A 25,091-nucleotide genomic window follows, 5' to 3' on the forward strand; every position below is an offset into this window, starting at 1 on the left:
GCAGAGCGACTGCCGCCCCTTCAAGCAGGCGCTGCTGGGCACTGCCATGGAGGGGAGAGCACAGCACCCCTTGCTCCCTGCAGCGGGAGGGGATGGAGGAGGTACCAGCAGGCAAGGGCCGGGGCACAATAGCCCCTTACCCTCACTGCACCGTCACGGGCAAGGCAGGCGGCGAGGGGACGTCCAGGACAGACAGATCTCTGGTGTGCACCAAACACCGCCGGCCTGCGCCAAGGGAACCAGAGAGGGGCCACAAAGGAGGAGAATGGCAACAGAGAGTGGAGGCCAAAAGCGTGGGAGGCTGCCAAAAGAGGATGGCGGCCCTGCAATGAGGGCACAGGGTTTTCCATGGTGTACCCCACGTGATGGCAGTGACACTGCCTGGGTTAGCTGGGTGTCCCCAGCCCAAGCGGTGCTGTTTTGTGCCGCACCTGCTCTGTGTGGAGCCACGGCAGGAATCTGGGGGAGAATGAGTGATTCCCGAGGTTGTACTTTGGCCCAAGCAGTACAGGAGGGGTTCCTGTTGCAGAACATCCACCTGGTGAGCCGGTGGCTGGGCACGCTGGAGAAAATGGTGGAGCAGTACAGCCTAAACAGCCATGCTGACTATCGGGCGTTCATGAGCGCCGAGCCAGCCCCCAGCCCCAAGGCGCACATCATCCCACAGGGACTGCTGGAAAACGCCATCAAAATCACCAATGAGCTGCCGACAGGCATGTATGCCAACCTGCACAAAGCCCTCGACCTCTTCACCCAGGTACCCTCACCCCACCGTGCTGCTCTCCCCCACCGTGGTCGCGCTGTGCACAGCCAGTTCCTTTCAGCGTGCCCAGCTCACCCCATCCCTGGGGTTTCACAGGCTGAGCATCTTTGGGCACATCACTGTAGACACGGATGCTGCGCCAGGAGCCAGCCCCCCCACCCCAGGCACATCCTCCTGGGGGTGCCCAGAGCCCACATTTGTCATGACGTGATTTAGGGGTAACCAGAGCTGCCCGAGAGTTCCCAGACCAGAGAGGGTGCTGAATTACTGGTGCCTTTCCCAAGGTGGAATGTCAGGCTGCTGCAGCTTGGTGCCATGAACAAGCCTCCTCAACTGTCAGCAGGGTGTACGTGGATTCCCAATTTTTTTTTTTATAAACAAATGAGTGCAAAAATTAACCAACTAGCAAATCTTTAAAAGATAATTTTGTTTTTTGTTTTAATAAACAACTTCCAGCTCTCCTTTGCCATCGTCTGTTGATTTTCTTCAACAGAGGGATGCCCAATAGCGATATTCTCTCATTCACCTGCAAACCCACTCTCATTTTTATTCCACTGCAGGACACGTTAGAGATGTGCAGCAAAGAAATCGAGTTCAAATGTGTCTTGTTTGCACCCTGTTACTTCCACGCGGTGGTGGCCGAGCGGCACAAGTTCGGCACTCAAGGCTGGAACAGATCTTACCCCTTCAACAACAGTGACCTGACCATATCGATTAACGTCCTGTACAACTACTTGGAGACTAACCCCAAGGTAAGGGACTTATAAAGCAACCATACCTCAGCACAGGACACACTACGACAATCAACCTTTTTTTAAAAATTCATCAGTTTGCTGCACAAATGCCTTCTCTTGAAGAAACACAGTGTCACCAGTAGTTCTTCCCCTCCTCCCCAGGGAGCTGCCTGCATGCTCTGGCAGCTGAAGGTGCAGAGTCCTCAGCTTGACTGAGCTGGGTAGAAAAGCGGGCTCACACCTCGGTGCTTTGTTGGGTTGGTTTTTTTAAATTACTTTCCACCTAAAAGGCAAAGCCTACCCTGAGAATGAAGGTGCAATGAGTAGGCTTGAGGTCTCACCCTCAGGAGAGTCCTGCTTTCACCTGGCCTCACAGACATGATCAACGTTGATCTGAATAAAGACAGGCTCATGGGGGTTCAAAGTATGGACAGCTGTGTCCATACCAGGACAAGGTGAAATCTGTGGGTGAACACAAGAAGCATCTGAGCCAAGGTCCCCTGTCTTGCTCCCCTTCACTCTGTCACCGAGCCTCTGCGGGTCCAGGGACTGTCACGGACAGTCACCTCCCTGGACGCTCTACAGTCACCTGCAGCTTTCCCGGGTTGCAGCAGACTTCTGGGGAGCCAGACAGAAAGCCGACAGTGAGTCTCTCCTCATAGGTACCATGGGATGATCTCCGGTACCTCTTTGTACGGGGGGCATATCACAGACGACTGGGACCGCCGGCTCTGTCGGACCTACCTGAGTGAATACATCCACGCAGAGATGCTGGAAGGGGAAGTGTATTTAGCTCCAAGGTTTTTGATCCCTCCCAACTTGGATTACAAGGTAAGAAAGATTAACACTGCAATTTGCTGTAGAAAACCACTGCTCTGGATAAAAGCGCACTAGTCAGAGTTCCCTCATGCTAATCAAGGGGGAATGTAGGGGAAAAAAGTTTCAATCCCATGGAAACATGCAAAATGACAGCAAAAATAATTCCTGTGGCTGGGGTGGTAAGGGAAAAACTTAGGTAAGACATGAGCAAAAAAAACATCTTGAATAAGCAACGCCAGCTGGCTGTGAAGCACCACCACTGAAAACCCATGACGTATTTTCAAGGCTGAAGTGAAACTCGTGCTGCTTTGTACATATCTGCTAAACTAACGTCAGTGTCTGCCCTGTGCTTAGGGCTACCATGTGTACACTGATGACAACCTGCCGCCGGAGAGCCCCTACTTGTATGGCCTTCACCCCAATGCAGAAATTGGGTTCCTGACTGTCACTTCGGACAGTTTTGGAAATGCAGCCTAAAGAATCAGACACTGGAGGAGGCTCAGGTGTCTCCCAAGAAGAAAAGGCAAGTAAATTTTCTGCCTCTTTACAGTAAACAATGACAATCCAGAGGCCAGATGGGGAGGACAGATACAGGCCCACACACAACGGACAGGAGAATAAGACCTGTAATAATAACCGATTTCTTACCAGCACAAGACAGCAGAGAGATGTGATTCTAGCCCAGTACCTAATGCTACACGCTCTCAGCCTGGAGAGGGGGGGGCTGCTAGCGCAGAGCTCACAAGTAACGCTGCAGTCTCTGCTCAGCTGGACACTCCTGTCAAGTTCTTATTTAAGTGTATTTGCACTCAGTTTCTCTGTGACCAGGGCCTCGTTTCCATTTCAGTAACTCTGCCAGTCTCTGGCATTGGTGATGTAATTGAACACGAGCAAACTCTTCACTGCTCTACAGCCGCTGAGAAGGCAGCACTGATACCGCAGCCCAGGGTGATGACGTACTGGTTGCGGCTGCCTACTTGTCCCTGTCCCATCTGCAGCTCCCTCCCCTCTTCCCTGCTCTTGCATCAATCTAGACCCCAGACAGGCAGGCAGCTAGTCACGCAGATCATAAGACCATGAGCTGCTCTCCTCAGCACCTCTGAGAAGCCCAAAGGGTAAAGAGAAGGGCCTGAAACGCTACCCCATCAAGTTTCACTCCATCTGAACACATGGTGCAGTTACAGAAGTCAGCAGCATTCAGGAGGGTTACTCTTTGATGGGGTCGAGATGTGCCAGTGGCAAAATGTGGCTCACATGCTGCGTCCTCAGCAGATGGAGCAGGCTTAGTAATTTCCATTCATGATAGCAACTATTAAAAATAGATTATTTTTTTTTAAAAAAAAAAAAAAGGAAAAAAAAAGTCTTCCTCCTGACTCCCTGGATTTTACATTTTAATTTCACAGCTTCCATGGCTTCAGTTCTTACCTTCTTGGCTACTGAAAAAGAGCTGCAGCTTTTTAATATCCAAGAGTAGTTAGTGAAAGAATGGAGTATTAGTAACAGAGGAGAAAGCACAGGAAAACGGAAAGGCAGAAAAAGAAAAATCTTACTAGGTTAATTAACTGTTCACCCACAGCATTGTTCCTTAGATAAGAGCAGTTCTATTTCATATTCTTTCCAGGTGAAGTCAGTCCTAGACGAGATTATCGAGAGGCTGCCAGAGCCATTCAATATGGTGGAGATCATGGTGAAAGCTGTGGACAAGACTCCATATGCTGTAGTTGCCTTCCAGGAATGTGAAAGAATGAACATCTTGACCCATGAAATCAGGCGCTCTTTGAAAGAGTTAGACGCGGGACTAAAGGTAAACATTACGTATGTCTCTAGAAAGTGCCTCCCCCAAACAAATAACTTTCCATGATTTGCAAATGGTTGTCAATCGTTCCGACCCCCATCTTGTACAAAGTGCTTGGCTACCCTTGCTCACACTCTTACACCTCCCACTGTGTGGGGTATGGCCAGACGGTACGAGCCTCCTGCTTCTTACCAAGTATCAGACCAAATACTTCCATCAGCCTTGCTTTCTTCAGATAAAACTGCCCAGACTTTTCTCTTTTTTAAAGGGAGAGCTAACAATTACATCAGATATGGAAGAGCTGGCAAACGCTCTCTTCTACGACAATGTTCCTGAATCCTGGACACGTTATGCCTATCCCTCTCTTCTTAGCTTAGGAGCCTGGTATGCAGATCTGCTCCTTCGGATCAGGGTGAGCAGATTTCTTGTGAAAGTTAAAGCTTAGGGAGCAAGCGGATACCACAGAAGACCAGGAATCACCTCCATCGTTGTACGGCAGTTAACTGGTTTATTTTTCAATATTAATTTAAGCAGTCTGAAGTACCCAAAATGGCCTGTTACCCCAAGAATGAGAGCAGAAGTTTGAAAAGGGTTCACCATTAGAGTATATCACTGTTTCAAAAGAACGTTAGCTAACCCCATCATAACTTTGTATGTCTCAGAAGAAAAAAAAAATTTAATAAAACCATCTCTTTAAAGTGTGGCTTTGTTAAAAAAATAGCAGTATTTACTGCAATCCAAATTAACGGTTTAAGTTTCATTGCTGCAGTGGAATCTGCTATTTATTCATCACAGACAACCTCCATCCTAGTCTCTCCCTCTGGAAGATCACCTGAAGCTCGTGTTAGGCACAGTGAAGCATCAGCTCTTTGTCACATCATGTCTCAAAGCAGTATTCAGGTGCCCAAAGGCTATGCTTCACTCTGAAGTACTTTGCTGTTTTTATTTTCCAGGAACTGGAAGTCTGGACAACAGACTTTGTGCTGCCTGCAACTGTGTGGCTGGCAGGATTCTTCAATCTCCAGTCCTTCCTCACTGCTATCATGCAGTCCACAGCCAGAAAAAATGAATGCCCCCTGGACAAGATGTGTCTTTCAGTGGAAGTGACCAAGAAAAACCGCGAGGATATAACAGCTCCACCCAGAGAAGGCTCCTATGTGCATGGATTATTCATGGAAGGTAAAAGACGGCATCTTTTATGGGATGTTTCAGATATGGAGAAAGCCCAGTTCAGTCTTAAACATTCTTGCAAACAGAGCAGGTGTTAGTACTCACCGGCTTATCTGAATGTGTACACCTTTTGCAAAAGCTGCAGGCAGGGGAGCCTTTACTCCACGCTAATGCCAGAGACAGGCCAGCAGAGCGCAGCACCCACCCGGGTTACAAGCAGAGATTCACAAACCAGAAACTGTTTCTGGGAAAGTCAGACCGTCTATCACGAACCTAATGACTGGGTTGTCTGAAGCTACACAGTTCTAGTGAATAAATATATTGGGCTCTTATTTGATGTGTGGGCAAAACAAATCAGGAAACTCAGAATCTAAAATAATTACTGCTAAAAAATGAGGGGGAATGAGATCAGCAGAGCACTAAAGGGGTCCACTTAAACAAAAGCCCAGACCACAGAGGAGAGTTTATCATAGTTCCCACCATGGCCAAGTTCTGCCTTCAGCTATGCAACTTTCATGTAAACCTGTGCGGAAGGGATGACTGGGGACAGAATTTATTTAGACATCCCACATGCAGTAAGGCAAAATGCATTCATGAGTCACAGTGAGATGATAACATGTTAGCCCTAACGACTACTAAGCCACGGCTACCCAACCTTCACACTCCATCCTCCACTGTGCTGCTAGAACAACTCCTTCCCACCCATTAGTAGTTACAAAACCAGCCCTCTCTAAGTGAAAAAGCCACTGGGCAGCTGGTACCCTGACAACTTCATAATATTGCAGGCTCTCGATGGGACATCCCTTCTGGTGTGATCGCAGACGCTCGACTGAAGGAGTTGACGTTCCTGATGCCAGTCATCTTCATCAGAGCCATCCCTGCGGACCACATGGACACCAAGAACGTATATGAATGTCCTGTCTATAAGACATGGATGCGAGGTCCCACCTACGTCTGGACCTTTAACCTAAAGACAAAAGAAAAAGCCGCTAAGTGGATCCTTGCCGCTGTTGCTCTGCTCTTACAGATCTAAACTTTAATGACTATGGAAAACAGCAAATACTTTTACTTAAAAAAAAAAAACAAACAACCCACACACAACTCAAAGTTGTGTAACTTAGACTAAGTTTGATTGTACCAGAACTATTTTAGCAAAGTATCAATAAAAACAGTGCTGAAACTGCTGTCAGGTGGAGACTGCTCTTACAATACATGGAGTTTCTCATGGTGGATACTGGTTTTCAATTGGTGGTTTCTGATAAAGTGTTGGCTGAGAGCCACACCACCGAAAGAAGCCAAACAGAATAACTGCATGCAACTATGCTGATTCCTTTCCTTCTCATAGCTCTCTGTCTTTCCACAGCTATTTGTTTGATCGCTCAGTGCTAACTGCGAGCAGAAATTCATCAAGCTGCGCGCACGACACATTCCTGCATGGAAGCATGTATCTGTTTAGACCAGATGGAAGAAGAAAGGCACAGATTTGGCCCAGTTCACCAACATGTCAACCTGTACAACCCAAAGAAAGTCCAGCCGCAAACAGATCAGTCTCCGAAGTGTTTCCTTCTATTTCTAGGTTATAGAACCTACTTTACCCTTTCTTTCACAAGTAATTTGTACCAGCAGTGATGCCTATTAGGGTGATTAGATCTGCTCTGGCCACCATATGGAAGCCAAGGCCTGTCCCTTTAGCATAAAATAATTCACCAAAATCCCACTCCGTGAAATATCTGAACAATTAGTTCTAAAGTACAGCTGCATAAAACATCCCTCACAGCTAGCGGTAAGAAAAGCCACAAGGGGAGGACAGTAGAGCTGCTTGTTTCTTTATAAACTAGTAGCATTTAGAGTAAGTTACCATGAAGTTTTACACTTACCTTCAGCCTTTTCAGGTGCCAGAAACCCCTTTTGTTGGCAAAAAAGATCAGAACACACTGCACATACTCCACCAGTGAAACTCATAGGGCAGCCCAAGCCTGTGCTCTAACACATTTTTACCTGGCTTCCCAACCAATTTCTTTGCAGGGTATGTGTTACGGTTTGAGCCTCCTACGTTCCGCAAGTAACAGCCAAAAATCACATTAGCACCAAAAGTCCTCTATCTCCGCAATTCATGAAAGACATAACACATCTTAACATGAAGGAGCCAGATACACAACCCCAGAGATGGAGACCATATTTATGTAAATAAAATGGATGTGTGAACACTCAGCATAAAGGGCACACACTTAGGTACATGGACTATGTCCACAGCACAGAAAAAAAAAAATAATCTAAGAGCGATTCCATGAAGCTCAGAAGGGCTCCAGTTACTGGGCAGTCGAACAGCCAGGCAAATCCAGGACACTGTACAAAGTAGGAAAGCAAAAACAACTGCCCCTGTTAACCAACATCTACAAGGTTAAAAGCAAAGCACTGATCAGATAAAAAGAAGACAAAACATTTTAAGTATTCCAACAATGTCTTCTGTTAGCTAGTCAAGATAAAATAAACACAGTACCTCTCCACAAAACTCTGAAAGGGACATTTCAGAAATGGAAGTTTTATTCCCATGCATGGGAAATACCCTTGTCCAGGTTCTCTTTCATTGACCCTTCCAGAAATTCTAGTAGATGAAACCCAACAGAGACCTTGAGCAATGATTCCAGTCAGTGGCAAGTACCCCAGAAAAGAGAGATGTCTGTTTTTTCCCCCCACATCATCTATTTTTCCATGATCTATTTCTTCCACACGATAGAGAGTACTGCACTTATTAATTGCAGTCAGTGCAATATAAATTCCCCAGAAGAACAGCAGAAAACTCACCCAAAGCAGCAACTTTTCTTCTTTCAAAAGAAATTCTTGATCAGTGGTGTTACCAGCTTCACCCACAGTTTCACATAACGATTTGGCTGCTCAAATGTTGACGATGAGACTACACCTGAGCAGAGGTAAAGCTGCTCCTGCTCCTATACAGGCAAAGAAACATTATCCCAGTAAATCCTAAGTGTTAAATTAAATAATGGCTCTTAAGAAAAGCGAATTCTCGGATAAAACTGGCCATGGATCCTGCCAAAAGGATGCATCACTTCTCCCACAAGCCTGAACGTAAGAGTCTCATTCCATGCAGTACAACTCACAAAGCAACTAAACCACCAAGGACCTAGCACAGGATCTGTCCTTCACACCCGCCTGCCACTTTTGATGACTATCAGTGCACTCAGTAACCGAATCTCAAGAATTAGCGATTTGAACTCTACAAAGAACAAAGGTAGAAGGTTTTGTCTTTTTGTGCCCCACAGTTGCAAGAGAGCTAAGCTTCACTTTCAGAAAAATCCTAAATCCCTCACTGTAATTGCCAGAAGAAGAAACCTTACCATAATCTCAAGAGACTGGCTTACGCAGCTCTTTCTAGACACAGCTCAAGCACTGTGTTTTCAAATGAATATGCAGTCATGATTTCAACTAAATTACCAGAAACACTTAGGCTTCTCCAGTGTGTACTCAATACTGCTGAAGGAGGAAATGAACCATCATGATGATAATACATGCTCGCATTGCACGTGAAAGCAGCTGTTTGATCAAAGGTAGAAGTGGTTTTCTTATCAAAGCCAGTCAGGTTTCTAGATTTGCAAGCAAACAAGGAGCAGACCATCTACTGTAAGTCTGTTGATAATTTTTTTTTTTTTCATTAGCTAAGCTGTCACAAACAACAGAAAATATTCTGCACTGTTTAAATTCAGGGTGAAACAGGGAAGCAGGAACCAAGCACTGGAAAGTAACACCAAAAAGATGAACCAACAACAGGAGGAAGATATTTGTGTGCCAAATTAGTCTAATTTTAGAAACCCCAAATGCTCCAAGAGCTATAGTCAGTCCTGCTATGAAGATTCTGCACTGTGATCATCTGGATATGGTGAGGTCACCTGATCACTGGAAGTGAGACCAGTTGTCTGAATTGAAGTTCAGTTCATTCAGTGGAGCATCCAAAGATACTCAGACCATTCAAATTTCTTCCCAAACCTCATCACACATTTTTAAAATGGAACTGAATGTTACATAGGCAAAGTGATTTCATGGCAGCGTACCAGTAATGTATTAAGTCTTCTAAAGAAAGATCACAGAACAGTAAACAAACAAACAGCCAATCTCAAAATCAGCTTCCAGCAAATGGGAATGGTTTAAAGCCCTTTAAATTAGATCACTGCTGCACTGTTTGAGAAAATTCCTTTGTCATATTTTCATTGATTCTCCCCTTCCATTAGAAACAAGTAGAGGCAAGATATGAATTGAAATATTCGAGCAACTCTTCCAGTAATAGAATTGTTTTTGATTAGATATACTCTGACTCATCCTGTGGAAGAGCCCTGATGCAATAGGGCAATTCCCATTGATCTTGAAGACAACTGTGCCTTCTTATGCCAGGACTTGGCTTAACAGAATACATTTTTGAGATCCTTAAGTCACACACAGAGGCACCAAACCAATTTGCTTCGTATCAGAGAACTACATGAGAAATTACTTGGGACACTGTCACTTCCACCAGAAGATTCAGAGTCAAGACAGCTGGAGAACCAGACAGGGTTTAGAGAAGCAGCAAAAGTGCTGAGCAGTCCAAGCTGCCTAATTAAAAAAAGAAAACAACAACAACAAAAACCACCCTGGGACACTGAACATCAAACCACTCAGAAATGTTTGTGTCAAGATTATATAATGTCACATTATTATTCAAGATTATATTATGTCATATAACCTCATGGGCAATCCAACTAGCCCAGAAATCCTCTTCTTGTAGAAACTACACTAAGATCCCCTGTCTTTAGTCACCTCCACTGCCTGCGGCAGCCACCCAAAAGCTAACTGATTGGCATTTATATTCCTACAAAGGATTTCCCAAATGCCTGAGAAGCAAAATCCTCCAGAAGACCAAGATCAGCAATTCAAAGGGCCTGACCTCATTATCCTAGAGCATGGTGCAACCTTGGCAATGCCCAAATATTGGGGGTAAGGCCCAAGAATGTGCTGTGTGAGCAGAGGAGAGCCAGCAGATCCTCTCTGAATGCTGTGTCTCTCAGCATCCAGTGCCTGAGCACTCCCGATATTCGAGTTCACTGGGGACACGTGTTCTTTCCTGTTATGGCCTCCATTTCCCAGAAACAGGCACTTGCAGCAGGCATCTCATCAATAGTCACTTAACTGACAGCTCCTTGAGACTTCCTACGCTCAAGAAGGTTTTGAATTATTGTAGTTGTAGGTTTTTATTGCAACTGCGTCATCAGCATTCCCTATGTGACCAAGAAGCACAACATCCATGTTATCTCCCCATAACCAGCCGCTTACCTGATGGAGTTGCTGCTGCAAAGCTTTATTTTCTGTCACTATCGCAATCTGAGCTTCCAAGTCACGATGAACTGATCGATATCCAAAATTAGGCGAGCCAATCAGAGTTAGACAGGGAAGATCGCTTCCTGCCAGGTACAGCCAGAGGCCTGCAGGAAAAACAGGAGAGAAAGGAAGCGTGGCAGACAAAGGAAATGACCCGGGTAGCCTCACACAATCACTTCACTTCGAATGAATTAAACATGTTAGATTACAGCAACTATAAAAGATCACAACACAAAGAAAGCTTCCTTGCAGGTGGTCTAGCATGTCTTGTAAAGCTTCGTAGGAATCTTGGGGTACCCCTGCACAGCTTGCGTTGTCCAAACTTGTCGTCTCTTAACAGGGGGCCTGCAGCACGCTCAGTGCTGCCCTAGGGACACACTCTTAAGAATGTAAATATGCTGCATGGTGGGCCCCCAAAATAATCCCAAAGGAGTCACTATCATTAAGCCAGAGGTCGCTTTGTACCACGGCATCTCTCAGAAACACTGAAATAAGACACACAGTTTTTCAGTAAAGGAAAACCTACACCAAGCAGCAGAGCACCAGGCACACAAGCCAGGCCTGGACCCGTCAGCTCCAGAACTGGGAGCAGTGCAGTTGCACAGTGACTAACGCCTTACCGAGACTACACAAAACAGTGACATGAAGAGGCATCTCCCTGCTCTGACAGGTGAATTCACATGAAATAAAGACTTGTAAGAGAAGTACAAATTATTACACCCACTCACTTCCTGAGGAGCCACCTGAAGATGAAATCCAACTCTTGCCAGGATGCAAGAGTCCCAAATCTTCTCACCACTCAATTTCACACACAACTTTGCCAGTGCAACAACAAGAGCAAGCGTGACACAACCCAGGACTGTTTTTTTCAAGCACAAGATGGAAACACCGTACTATTTCCAAGCACGCCACTGTAGCATGGCAGGAAAGAACAGCTATGCATGCCACAGGAGAGCCAGGACTATTGCCAAGGAGAGTCTATACAGCCATTCTCTGTGTATAAACGGACCCAAGAAGTGTTTGCTCTCCACTTAGCATGGCACAAGTGCTTGGAACAGCCCTGGGCAGGTCCCTGATAGATGGTTTATCCCTATTGCAAGTCACACAAAGACTACAAAGAAACCGTAGCATAAAAACCACCTAGTCCTTAAAATAGAAGCAGGTTTCCTAACTCAACCCCAGAGCAGTTCCAAGAATGCCTTGAGTAAGAAGCTGCCGATTCACCACTGGTTCCTGTAACCTCCTCCCCACCCCCACGCTGCACACACTCAACAGCTCTGCTGCCACTTTGAGTTACATCTCCTGGCTCAGAGCTGGCACTACCCATAGTTCAGCCGCACGACTGACTCCTCCGCAGGCTCATCCTCACACACAGAAGGGCAGGAGCGCCGATGCGGGGGGCTCTGGCAGCCGCAAAAAGCGCCCAAGTGGCACAGAGATTCGACAAGTTCTGCCACCAAGTAGGACGGCTGCCACAGATTGCACGGTGCCCCAGCCCAGTCGCGGCACAAGGTTCCCAACAACAGGGCCAGAGCCCTGCCCGGGCAGCAGCTACGAGGAGCACGTTCCCGCACTCTAAGCTGTCACGCGGCAGCCCTAAAATCTTTATGGTGGCTCTGGCTTTATGGCCACCTGGCAGGATCTGCTCAAACAGTGACTCACCTTTCCAGAAAGGGGAAGCGCAGTTTCCCAGATGCCATTCAATAGCAGTAACACAGGTTTATCTCAGAGCAAACCGCCACCTGCCCGGCACTCTTGTCACCCAACACTTGCATGGAACGGACCCTAATCCTAAGGGATGTATGTGTGTCACCGACACCACCACACCCAGAAATGCAGAAGATGGGTAGATGTGCACTGCTGCAGGTAGGCTTCACGATGTTACACCCAGGAAAGCCTCTCTCATTGTAAATGTCTGCATTTCTTACTCACACGTACACAATGGCTGTGCAAGCCTCCGCTACAACCGCACTTGCACTGAACAAACCTAAGGACAGTTGGGAATACACACTGCAGCAAGTTGTGCGTGAGGATACAAAATGTTTCAAGAGGAGCTGGAAGGGTTTACAAAACAGCAGTCACAGTTTGGTGTAAATCAGCTAGATCTTGTAGGAGACTAAAAGGTGTCTTTTGTCTTAGCCCAAAAAGGAAGTATGAACAGGCACTATTTGCTGGTAGGGATCTCATGTCCTCTTCCAGGAGCCAGACTCCACGTGCAACTGCCCTTCATCTGTCTCCAAGGTTTCCTCCTTTTCCCACTTCTGACCTGTCCTCTCTTTCACACACACTGCGTCACTCCTGCAGAAGGAAACCCGGCAAACCAAACATGTGCCAAAGGGCAGAGCGTGCCAGAGAAGGGAGCTACACGCTGATCCTTCCAGCACTCCGAAGAGGAAATGGGAAGAAGGCAGCAAACATCTCTGCCTGTCCCTCCTGCCAAGCATGGGAGTTGCTGAACTCCTCCAGTCCTGTGTCCCCTCTCTCAAGGAGAACACCATACAGTAGATAGAGCCCAAAGTCCTTCCACCAGAAGGCACAGACGGCCCAAAAAGGAATCAACTGCCACAAGCAGTTTGGCAGCTTGGAAAAGCAGCCCATGCCTTCCAAGCTCAATCCACATCAAACCACAAAATCCCACTCAGAGCCAGCAGTGCCCAGCAAGAGGGGAACCTGCGAACCACAGATTGCTTGAGCACACGCTTCCTGGAAGACAGACCACACAGGACTTCCCAGCCAGGCAGGCACCTCCTTCAGGCTGCCCTGGATTGAGATAAGGGTTTTACCGCACTAGAGTTACTGATCTCACTGCAGGAAAGGCACAACACTCGCCAGAAAGGTTTGTAGTTTCGACATAGAGGCAGCCTAGTAACACTTGGGTATTTTCCTCAGTCAAAAGAAGACCTACTCAGCAGCTTTCTCTCCCCACCACCCCTGAACAGCCCTGCAGGAAGCAGGGCGGATAGAGGCATTCCCACAATCATTAACAGCTCCTCTCCTTCAACAAACAACGGGAGAAGAACTCCGGAACAGGAACAGGTCGGAGGGCTGCATCCTTCCAGCATTCACATCAGACAGTGCTGCAAACAATGGAAATGCCCCTCAGCACACTGCGAAGCCGGCTGGCGAAACCCGCCTGTTAATTTGTGCCAGGCCGGGTCCCCTTACAGTAACAGAGCTGTCCTAGGGGACCACCGAGCCATCTCAGGAAGTGACACGGTGACACGGTGCAGAGCTCTGCTTGCAGAAGATCAGAGTAACAGAAGGTGCTGTGGAACGTGGCAAAGACGTCTCAGCTGGGCCGAGGGCTACGCTGGACCACGAGACCAAGTCGTTTTGTGAGGTGTTCCACTGGTGCACCTTCACGTGGGAGGATCATAAGAACCTCAACATTTATAAAGTGTCACATGCACCAGACTTCTCAAAAAAAACCACCTCAATTAAGTAGACTTCCTAGGTCATTTGCATAATTAAAATCTACTACAGAGCAATCACATACTTAGAACTGTGCATAAAGTAGGAGAGCATAAGAGTCAAGGACTACATTTTCTGGAAGGAAAATTTAGAGACACAACCAGCAACAACCAGTCAGGGGAAAACATTCATGCTTCCGTCAATTTGGCACTGAGCTTGTGAAAGATGTACACAACCTATCAAGCAAGAAAGAATCTGGAGTCTTCAACAGAAGACCATGATGGCAGCATGAATTATTTTTGCTTATTATTAACTACATTTGTTAAGCAATATTAATTTCTCAGCAACTTCCCCTCCAGCTGCCTCCAGCTCCCAGAAAGCACACGGGTGCAGTTATTCACTATGCTGCACTTTCCTGTATACCATAAACAGAAGCTGGTACAAATTCCTCAACGCCTGCATCATTCCCACAATGACCTGCTGCCAAGAGAACACGGCGTCCAGGACCACTGGGGAGTCACCACTAGCGAGTCCCCTTCCTGCTTCTGCCGCAGACCCCACCCCTGGGTCCCTGACACAGTCGTCACTTCTTATTGCTGAAACTGGGAAGAGAGGTACAAGCAACTGCATCACAACTGTTAACTGTGATCATAAATATATCCAGGTGCTTCCTTTTCTTTCACATCAAATTTCACATCAAGACGGTGCCTTACTGTCACCACAGGGACAATTCTTGTATAATGTCTGGGACTATATTCAAACTGGTAATCCAGAGGCAAGGCATGACTTTGCATGGTTGTCCCCTGAGTGATCCAAACCTTCCAGATTTATGCAAGCAAGATGTCTGAATCTTGGATAAGTATTTTGGAGGTTAAGCCTAGACTCGGCACCCAGCCATGCCCTCAATAGTTGTGCAATCCAAACACGCACAAGTCTCAAACGCCTTCTGAACAAGTCCTCTTGGGAAACGGAGATCTTACCTTTGGCGTGGAAAGTCCACCCAGCCCTAGAGTACTCCTGCAGCTGGACCCTCTCCTGTTGGTGAAGGTAGCAGACCTCACTGTAAAATTGGTGTTCAATGTAAACATAGGCAGCAGGGATGGCACCTGCCACCCCTTTGGCACCAAAAAAACCATTCACCTCTGGTGAGGCCAGAAGAATCCGATACTCAGCCCTAGTGCCCAGAATGAGGTCCATGTAAGCTTGTGTCAGGTTGAAGTAGCCAGTGGTAAGGTATATCCTGGCATCCCGTTCAGCCTCTGTCAGCAGCGTCTCTGTGACCATCTCATCTATTTGAATCCCAAAAGGTTTCATTTGGATTAAGGGATAGATCCAGGTGTCAGGTTCTGGTTTCAGACCCCCAGATGCTGGAGAGCCTTGCTGGGATAACAAGGAGCTGCCTTGCTGGCTGCTGTGGAAGGCCTTTGAGTGAAGGAGTTCTTGTCGCGTCCTGGCAGAGTTGATCACTTCCATGACTCTTCGATTTGCTATTTCACAGTAAGCCATCTTGTCTCCTGCAGGAAAACCACAAGAGATTGTGTTTGAGACTTAAAGGTACAGAGCTACGCATCACCTATTACGTAGCAAGAAAAACTACTGACAGGACACCAATATGAGAACAAAAAGGAGCTAACACGAAGACCACACAACTTTCTTCCCTAAGTCTCAAAAGAGATGTTTTAAGGTTAGCAAAGCTACATTACAGAACAAAAATATTCAGCTTCAAAAAGGGTAAGAAACTTGACTAGCAGCAGCTTCAAAAATCCACTGAGAAATTAAAAGACCAGGCCAAAGCTAAAATGGTAACCATGAATGAATGGGAACATATAAAATAAACTACTGCTCACAGTCTAAGCTTACATCACACAGCAGTGCACAAGGCCAGGACAAAAACTTATGATGCAATCAGCCTGCCAGATAAATGGCCTTCTCTGCCCACTTCAACACTTGTTCTTGATTTTCCTAATCCAATATTCACTTGATTCCCAGAATAGACTTGACTACAAAATATTAGTTACTAAAAATAGCACTACGTTGATGAAACTTTTAGAATATGTAAACACAGAACATCTAGAATTGTAGACATTAATATCAAAAATAGAAAGAACCTCTCAAGGAATTTAAGTTCTTGTTTAAGGCCATAAGGAGCAGAATTATGAAGAAGCAGTGACAGTTACAGAGGAACTTCTAGCCTTTGCACGCTCTGCCAGATTAGCTGGTGATAGCCACTGTGCTAGGAACACTCCGACAGATCCAGTCTCAAAATTCTAGCAATCTTGATTTTAACAATGGATGGCACAGAAATGGGACACCCCACAGCCTGCAAACAATGGTCACTCAGCAATTCAAAAACGGATGGACTTCAACCCCGGCTGTCACTCCTCTCCTCTGGATCATATCATCCAACCAGATAAGATAACTCCCTCCTACCTTGGTACGGGTGTATCATCCCCTCCATCATCTCGACTGTATCATCTCGCTGCAATTGCAGAGACACATCTCCAATCGCATCCACTAGCTCCGTGAAGAAGTCTGCAATCTCAGGAGAGTCCTGCAGGAGAACATAGCGGTCCTGACGATTGGTGAAGTACAAATCACTCAGGTTTGCGCTAGGAGAGAAAAAGAAGAGATCAGTTCCAGAACAGAGCATAGGCATATGATCCTGAACACCCCAGCCTAGGTTACAGATCTCACTCTGCATATTACTGGACTAAAGTACAAATTGGCCATTTCCCTTTGCATCTTGAGAAGTCTTTCTTTTTTCCTTTTGAGAAAGATTCTTTCATAAGAGAACCTCATGTGGAAGAGCTGTGGTTGCTCTTCCATCTCAGAACAGCATTGATATGATCACCACGGAAAGACCAGATGTAAATAACAAAGTTCAGACAACACTGGTAGCATGCATACCTTGCCTGAAAACCTCAGCTAAACAAAACATGTAAGGGCCTGAAGAGGCAGGACTTACCCGCTCAGGATCACATTATCATCAAAGAGATAGACCTTGATGTGCTGCAGTCCAATGGTCTCATTAAAACGCTCTGGAATCAGGAGCCTGAGAAGTCCACGCAGGTTTGGGGTGTGGAAGAGGGACACACGGACTTGCTCGGGAAATTGCTGCAGCAATGGAAGTAGCATTGTTCGAGAATTCTTTCTACCTGAGAGACAAAGAAAGTTTCACACACAGGATCACACCAGACAGGATACACCATGGCATGGCACCACAGCTCCTCAGCTAGAAGGTGCTTACAGAACGAGCACCCATCTCATCTGCTGGCACTTAACATGTTCTCATTTTTCGCCTTTTTTTTGGTTGGTTCGTTGGGTTTTTTTGTGGGGGGTTTTTTGGGGGTTTTTTTGGTTGGTTGGTTGGTTGTTTTTTTTAATCGCTTTCATTTGCACTATGTCAATATTGAAATTGACATCCAGAACTGTAAGTTCTTTGATGAATGGGCCTTGGAAACAGTCACTTGAGCAGATCTGACACCATTCAAGATTCTTAATCAAGCCACGTCTACCAATAGTCAACACATGCTACAGAGTCACCACAAAGGTTTCTGATTAAGCGTACTGCTACTTCCAACAATTTCCACTTTCTTTTAAAAATGAAAATAGAAGAGAGCATGATGGATAAGTGCAAATGCACTGACAAGTGAACTAAGCAAGAAAGCACAAGTTGCACAGAGTAGAGTTTGGCCCTTCTCGCTCCTGACACCTATTTTCAGAAGAAAAGCTGCTCAGCTTAAAGATTTTCTGGGAAGAAGTCACTACTGTTATACAAAAGGCCAGTTTTGAAAGGTATTTGATTTAAGCAAGTAAGTCCAATTGGTCAAGGCAGCCTCTCTCTGAAAAAACAGTTTATCCAGCTGAACTGTAAAATAAGCCTTCGAAGAAAACAAAGCATTGTAATATCTACCCCGAGATCCCCTGGTGTAGTCAAGAAGAATGGAAACTCTGAGGTTAGATGATCCTTTTCCATGCAGTGATTTCTCCAGTGTTTCTTCTAAGCAATCCACCTGCAGAGAGAGATTTCTCTACTCATTACGGAAAGCAAATAAAGCTTTATAAGGAAAGCATTCAGCAGACAGGAGGCTGGTGGCCATGAAAGCGTCCACACCCTAGTATAAGTCTTTCCTACTCATGCAAAACACTGCTAGTTTAAACTCTGCATCTGTCAGACTGGCATCCTACGCTATGAGCCTAAAGGAATACATGAAAGGGCATCGATTTTACATGCGCACATTCTTCAAGCCTCTGAAGAGCAATTAAATTAGCAGAAAAAGTCTCGACATCATTCCTGAATCATAGATTTGCATTACCAAAGAGAAACCTTGGTAGGAGTTCACAAATGATGCAGAGGCAGTTTTACTCCTTAACTACAAGGCTGTTTGTCACATGCAAATTCAAATCTTGTGTACAAGCCCAGACAAAGCCAGGCACAAAACCCTGTGCAGGACTCTGTCCACCTTTACCCTGCTGTGGAATCTGCATTCTAACATAAGAAACTGCCCAAGGTCAGGCTTCTCCCTAAAGGTCTTAGGCAATGCTTTTGTTTCTAGGGGGAAGAACAGGAAACAAAAAAGATAAACAACATGAAGCAAAACTGACCTCTGTCTTAAATGCAGAGAGCTAATACTGCATCTGCATACTGTACTTGGAGGACAAAACATAGCACTACATACGTACAACTTTATTCATGTTCCAGAAAAATGCCAGAAAAAAATTATTTACCCATGATCCCACAGTTCTGCAAAAACCCTTTGAAGACTATGCCAGTAACCTCTGACAGTCTGAAAGATCCAGGCTTATTGTGAAAAAGTTCAGTAGTTCCATGGCTCTGTACTAGGCCTAAAACTCCACACACCTCCCTTCCAAATTCCTCCCTCCTCCACCCCACGTACAAGTACACAAACACAGCCAGGAACCCTGAGAAAACTCTCAAGGAGAGGAGAAAACACGTGTAAATTGAATCCCTATATGAAAATTTTAAGGATGTTACAAGCTCACGAATTGCACCTCACATACACCTCTCATACCTGCAGGAACAGGATGCTTTTTGCAAAGGCAGGCATTTTCTTTCTGCATTCACTTTCTCCCCTTCCCAAACCCTTTCCACACTCACCAGCTCCTGCTCAAGCAGCCCCGTTCCCAGATATAGTGAAGCCATCACCACTCGCTGCTTGGCTGTTTTTATCTGCACCTAAGAGTAGCAGAAAATAGGTTCAGTTTCATCCTCGGTCTCTGTGATCACTAGAAGCTAATGATCCAGACCACAGAAGAGCTGCGGTTCCCTTGACGAGAACCACTTTAGCCAAATCATAGCATTGTCTCCCTTGCCTCGTAGAAGGAAAGGCATGAGCATAACACACTGATAGCAAAGACATAAAACACACAGGTCTTCATAGAGCTGATGTTTCAGCACAAAAATCGAGGAAGAAATCAATGCTTACTAGACAACTGAGGAACACATTCCCTGCAGCTAAAACTATTATACACAAGAGCAGTTACCACGCAGTAGCTGCAACATTGGGATTGTATCAGTACTGGCAATCCCACCTTTCATTCTGCAACTGCTTTAATCCTTTGTATCCCATCCTGTGAACTAGCTAGAACCTTGAGATCTTTGTTTACAGAGCTCTCCTCCTTTCCCCTGTGCTCACCGATGCCGCAGGGGGTGGTAACTGCTGCCTTCACAGTCCACCCAAGCCTTATTCTCCAACAGCTCACCATAGTGATCTAAGATTATGTTTCAGAAGTTTAAACACGCATTGTGAAAAGACTCAAGTGACAGAGCTAAACAAAGAAATTCTCACCTCAGCCCTACTACTTATCTAAGAGACACAGGATTATTATTATTATTACAGGGTTCACACTGTAATGACCTAAGAGACCTTTGAGAGGGACTGAGGGAGCTGTGCTTGTTTCATATCGCAAAGAGGAGGCTGAAGGGGACTGATCTAACCGCAGCCTGCAACTACTTGAAGAGCTGTTACAAAGATGACTGAGCCAAACTCTTCTTGCTAGTTACGGCTGAGCAGCAGACACAAACAGCTTTGGAAAGTTCAGGTATGACACCAGAAAAAAATTGTAAAATACTAAGATGGCACAGCACTGGAACTGCTCACCCAGAGGTAGAACCTCCATCCTTAGCTGTTTTCATAACTCAGCTAGACAAAGCCTGCCTGACCTGATCTAGGGTTGACAACAATCCTGTTTGAAGTAGAAGGCTGGACTAGTAACCTGCAGATGTCCCTTCCTAACAACTTATCTATGATTCTCCATAACCACTGCAGCTCCTAGCCCCCAGAAGAACATTCTTGCAACTTGGAACCCACAACTTACCTTCAAGAGTTCATAGAATTCAGCTGGGGATGAAAGCACTTTGACATGCGAGCTGGAGATTCCAAACTCTGGAACCAGATTCCTGATCCACTGGAACCTGTGTGCTCCTTCTGGACAGAGCGAACAAGGTGGGGCTGTGATCACAGGAACAGGAGGGGTGAGCAGAGGAGCTAGAAGAACCCATGATGATCTGTGAAAAAAAAGATGGAGAAATTCTTTATGGTGGAGCCTTTGCTTTCCACAAACAGCCTCCAAGCAGGTAAAGAGCTCCTGCCAGGGTCAATACATTGTAAGGATCCACAATGGCAAGAATGCCTTTCCCTTTCCATAATCCCAGCTGAATCACCAAAGCCAAACCTAGAAACAGAAAAACACAGGCAAAAGGTGGGAGAATAGATCTTAACATCACCAGCTCCTTCTCCTAGCTGGCAGGGGAGATGAGGGGAAACATCTCTTTCATCAGAACAGGAACACTGGAGAGGAAACAGGCTGGAAGCCAAAGAAACTGAAGATGTGAACTCTCCCAAACACCCACAGATCAGATGTCTGCTGGTGCCGCTGCGGTACCAGCTATACTTGTAATCAGTCATTTCTGAATTGTCTTTATCACACATGTATCAGCTTTGTATCAGTCACTTTCATGTCCAGCTTAGTTCTTAGCTGGCCTAAAGGTTAGTTGCTTCTATTTCAGGTAAACACATTTTAAGAATCATGCTACTCTAAAAGTTCCTTAACAAAATAGAAAAATGGCTCAACCACTCAAACTTATCAAAAAAAAAAATCTACAATATGCTAAGTGCCTGAGTGCAAGTCCTAGCAAAAACGATGAAATCATATCACCAGAATGACCCACCAAAGGATCGAGTGTGTTTCAACAGGTATGAGCCAAGAACCACAACTGAGAAACACTAGGTAGCCCTCTACAAGGATGCCACTTGCATTCTGCACAAGTACTAAAAGAAGGTCAAGACTCCTCTTACAAACTTCAAAGCAACTGTAAGGGAAACAGTAGGAAGCTCATTCTTTAAAAAGAAATTTCAGAACAAATCTAATTCTTTTGAAGTCACTTAGTGAAGAAACCAACTTACTGCTAACAGTCATGCTTCGGGAGGGGGCGGGTGACCAGAAGCAAATGGCATCTTTTCTTCTCTAGAGGTTTGATGCATGCAAATTCAAGTCATACAATGACCCTTGGTGGGAGTTTGTCCGCCTGACAAAACCACGTTTCAGCACAATTAGCAGCAGCAACTCCCATGAGATCCAGGAATCGAGGAGCAAGGGATTAAACTACATACCCAAACCTGACAGAAAACATTTTGGTCTCCAAATCCTCCTCACAGGACTCAGACTTGCTGTCAAGACAGAACCAAGGTGGCTGGTCTCATCCCAGAGGAATGCCAGGCCCCTCAGGCCAACAGGCAGCCACCATATCGTGACCCACCCTGATGCATTCTGCCACCACCACATACCAAGAAGAAATTTGATTATGGCCTTTACCAGAATTTGCTATGAGGAACTTTTAGGTTTTACCACAATCCAAAGCCCAAATGACCACAGATTCCAGGAAGCTGATTTCACTCATTTGCTTCATGATAAAACACTGGATCTTCACAAGGTTTCCGAACACCCTTACGCAGAAGCCAGACAGTTTGCAGTTGCATTTCCTGGAAAATCCACTAGTTTGTCACTGACTATTCATCACAACAGAAATCTGAGTCAATTTGTGCAAGAATTCCTAGGATGGCGGTTTTCAACAGATCACGTGGACCAGGGTCAGACTTGACACCCAGAAGTTGTACAGATTACCAACACAGGCTATTAAAAACAATGGAAATATTTCATAGAAGATGTTTAAAAAAAAAAATCAAAGCACAAAAGAAATACAAGAAATAGTGGTTTTCAAGCACATTCTAGTCAATCTTTACAGAACCTGAGCAGGACCTTCGCACATCTTTGCTCCACTCATGTCTCAAGGCACAGGCCACACACTGAAAGCAGAGACCCACTGCTACGTTACCGACAAGTGAGCATGGCAAACAGAGCCAGGAAGATCGAGCTACATGAATTCAGACTAGCATCCAAAAATACTTTTTTTAAAAAACAACAAAATGCATGGCTTGCAGAGCAATAACAAAGTCAGGGCTATAACCCTGCCCCACCGATTACAAATTACGTTCTCTGGAATTATCCCCACTGAGTGGGGATAACAGTAACAAATTTTATGCATTTTATGATAACAATTTATCAGCAAGAGGAGATAAAAATTTTCCTTACTATTCCATTGGCCAATCCTGGCCAATTACACTTCCAAAAGCCAGTACAGTGGCTGAGAAACCACTTTCCAGCAACATGATTCCAAGAAGCCATTTTCTGGCAAAGAGTATGAAAACTGCAAGTTAAACTGCTTCCTCGCTCCATGTGGCCAAACATTAGGTTTATGGATTGATCAGGCGCTCTTCAGGCAGTCCTTTACCAGTGCTGCTGAGGGAGTAAAATCAACCTGCATCACCAGCACTATTTGGTTTGAGCCTTCAGATTATTTCTATGCAAATATTGACATCCACTAATTATATACTCTGGATTTTTTACTGCCTATGCAATTTAGAGCATATCTACACTGTTTGATCTTTTAATCTAATACTGAAATTTTAGAACTTATTTAGTGTTGAGAGCCTAAGGCTTGTATAATTATCAAATAAATCAGTATTTCGCTCCAGCCAACAGTAACAATGGCACAGCAACTGTCTACCGAAGCGGCAGCTTCTACTCACCAGCAATTGAAAATAGCTCAAGTGACTACCCAAGTACAACATAATCCTTTCAACTGTACAGACACAAAAGCCTTAAACCATGTAACATTATGAAGAAATCATCAAAATTCCATAGTTCGACAAACCAGTTTTCAGAGGAAGGGGGGGGGGGGGGGGGGGGGCCCTTCCCTGTGCTCAAACCAGTTTTCAGAGGAAGGGGGGGGGGGCGGAGGGGAGCCCTTCCCATGTACTCCACATCATCAAGTTAACCAGAAAGAAAACAGAACTAAAAGGAACCACCTCAAATCTTTTCTGCATAAAAAGTTAGCCCTAAATATAAATGAGGGATTTTTTGTGTGTGTTCTATTTTTAAAAACTGTGGTTTTGGTAGACAAACTCATGATGGAGCTGAAACACGCTTATTCACTGTAAAACATCATCTGCAGAACCAGAGGTGAAGTGAAACTGCAGGATACGGCGCAGTCCTTTCACCCACGCATACGTCACCACACAGGGGGATCTACAAATTGCTTGTCTTTGAATTCAGTTGTCTCTTTCCAGGGCTCAGTCTAGTAATCTATCTACACTAAAAACCACTGATGAAACCAAAAGAGAAGTTTGAAAATAATTTCCTTGGCTTAACCAGGAACATACAGCAGAACATGGACTAACATAGGACTCTGAGACAACAGGGAGGACAATTGAAGCACATCTGCTGCCCAGGCAGAAAAGGAAAGTGAGGGCGTGCTGTGATTTGAGAGATGCCACCCTTACAAAAATAAGTTTAACTCATACAGAAGATTGTATCAGGCATCATACTAACTAAAACAAAAGACAGAATCCTTCCAGTGCTCTCTTACCAAGTACGGTGCAAAGTGATGCCTAAAGACTGGGGGGAAAAGATCTTTCTTAAAAGACTCCTTTGAAGCATTTTGTTTGACCACTTCTGAACCCCAGATATGGTTCTACAGAAAGACAACTATCTCTGTTTTTTTAATGTTTTGCTTTTAGCATGAATTTTACTCCTAATTGCACAGCCCCACAAAATCATCAGCAGCAAACTAAGGCAGTGGTGCAGTGGCAAAAATAAGGAGATGGAGCTGTTCAGGGCAGCATAGTTGCGGAAAGACTGACTGGAGGAACCACATTCTGAGGTTGCGGCTGCGCATTCCTTTTAGCATGGCACACAGCCGGTCTGGCACCGAGAAGGGTAGATCTACCTCCGCGCAGCTGCGGCTTCCCTGTCCCTTCCACTCCCTAGGGAAGGAGAGAGAGGAAAGGGAGAGTTTGGGCAATTTTCAGAGGTCAGCTAGCTCCTGGGTCCCACTCACTGCTCAACTGCCCAAGGGAGATGTCAGAAAGAGGAATGAAGGCACGCTCCTTCCCACAGCAGCCCACTCAGATCCATTTAAAATGACAATGAAAACACCATCTGCATATGGTTTAATAATTCACCTACTCCAGCATAATGGTGACTGCCGCTGGGAAGAGCAGCCCTCTTCCCCCCTCACCTCCCTCGTGCCAGATGCAGCCCCAGCACAGACAGGACTAAGACCTGTCCTCATCCCTTTTCTGATGGGAGCAGCGTATCTCACCTTCCACAGACAACCCCCAGTCCGGGTGGGTTGTACCTGACACCTAAGCCCCAGCCAGTGCTGCTCCAGAGGCTGACCAGCACTTGCAATAGCCGAGGTGGAAAGCTATCCCTAGCAAATGAGAATATCATTTAGCACCTGAAAGACAGCAGGAGTAAAGTAAATGAAAAAGAGCAAGGAAGCAAAGTACATTTCTTGTCCTAAGGGCAGACGAATAACTAGAGGAAAGTGACGGTCTAAAGCAAGCTTAAGGAGCAGAACCATCCCTGAGGTAACCCTAAGCAGCCTTTTCAGCAGCTGATTCACCGTGGAAAACAGCAACCGCTTCTGCAGAACCGCCCAGCTCGGGGG

At 45.6% G+C, this 25,091-nt stretch overlaps 2 protein-coding genes across 2 annotated transcripts in view; one reads left to right on the plus strand and one right to left on the minus strand.

Annotated features, from left to right (window-relative positions):
• LOC104164671 (dynein heavy chain 17, axonemal-like) overlaps positions 1 to 6,353 on the plus strand; it is an 8,221-nt gene extending 1,868 nt beyond the window's left edge. Inside the window, 10 exon segments of the mRNA XM_009704072.1 lie at positions 507 to 757; positions 1,324 to 1,515; positions 2,160 to 2,188; positions 2,190 to 2,328; positions 2,671 to 2,765; positions 2,767 to 2,839; positions 3,938 to 4,120; positions 4,380 to 4,523; positions 5,065 to 5,290; positions 6,067 to 6,353. Of these exon segments, the coding sequence (XP_009702374.1) occupies positions 507 to 757; positions 1,324 to 1,515; positions 2,160 to 2,188; positions 2,190 to 2,328; positions 2,671 to 2,765; positions 2,767 to 2,839; positions 3,938 to 4,120; positions 4,380 to 4,523; positions 5,065 to 5,290; positions 6,067 to 6,314 (1,580 nt within the window). The 3' untranslated portion in view covers positions 6,315 to 6,353.
• Positions 5,810 to 24,402, minus strand: PGS1 (phosphatidylglycerophosphate synthase 1; the record flags this gene model as incomplete). The annotated part of the gene is made up of 10 exons (XM_009704073.1): positions 5,810 to 6,248; positions 8,087 to 8,229; positions 10,601 to 10,749; positions 15,037 to 15,570; positions 16,487 to 16,665; positions 17,022 to 17,211; positions 17,970 to 18,069; positions 19,176 to 19,253; positions 20,396 to 20,585; positions 24,280 to 24,402. Coding segments are annotated over 9 exons (1,663 nt in total), but the record flags the coding sequence as incomplete, so codon positions are not given.
• Positions 24,403 to 25,091: the final 689 nt, after the last annotated feature.

The sequence above is a fragment of the Cariama cristata genome, unplaced genomic scaffold (assembly GCF_000690535.1).
Source record: "Cariama cristata isolate BGI_N322 unplaced genomic scaffold, ASM69053v1 scaffold30907, whole genome shotgun sequence".
NCBI classification, from domain to species: Eukaryota; Metazoa; Chordata; class Aves; order Cariamiformes; family Cariamidae; genus Cariama; species Cariama cristata.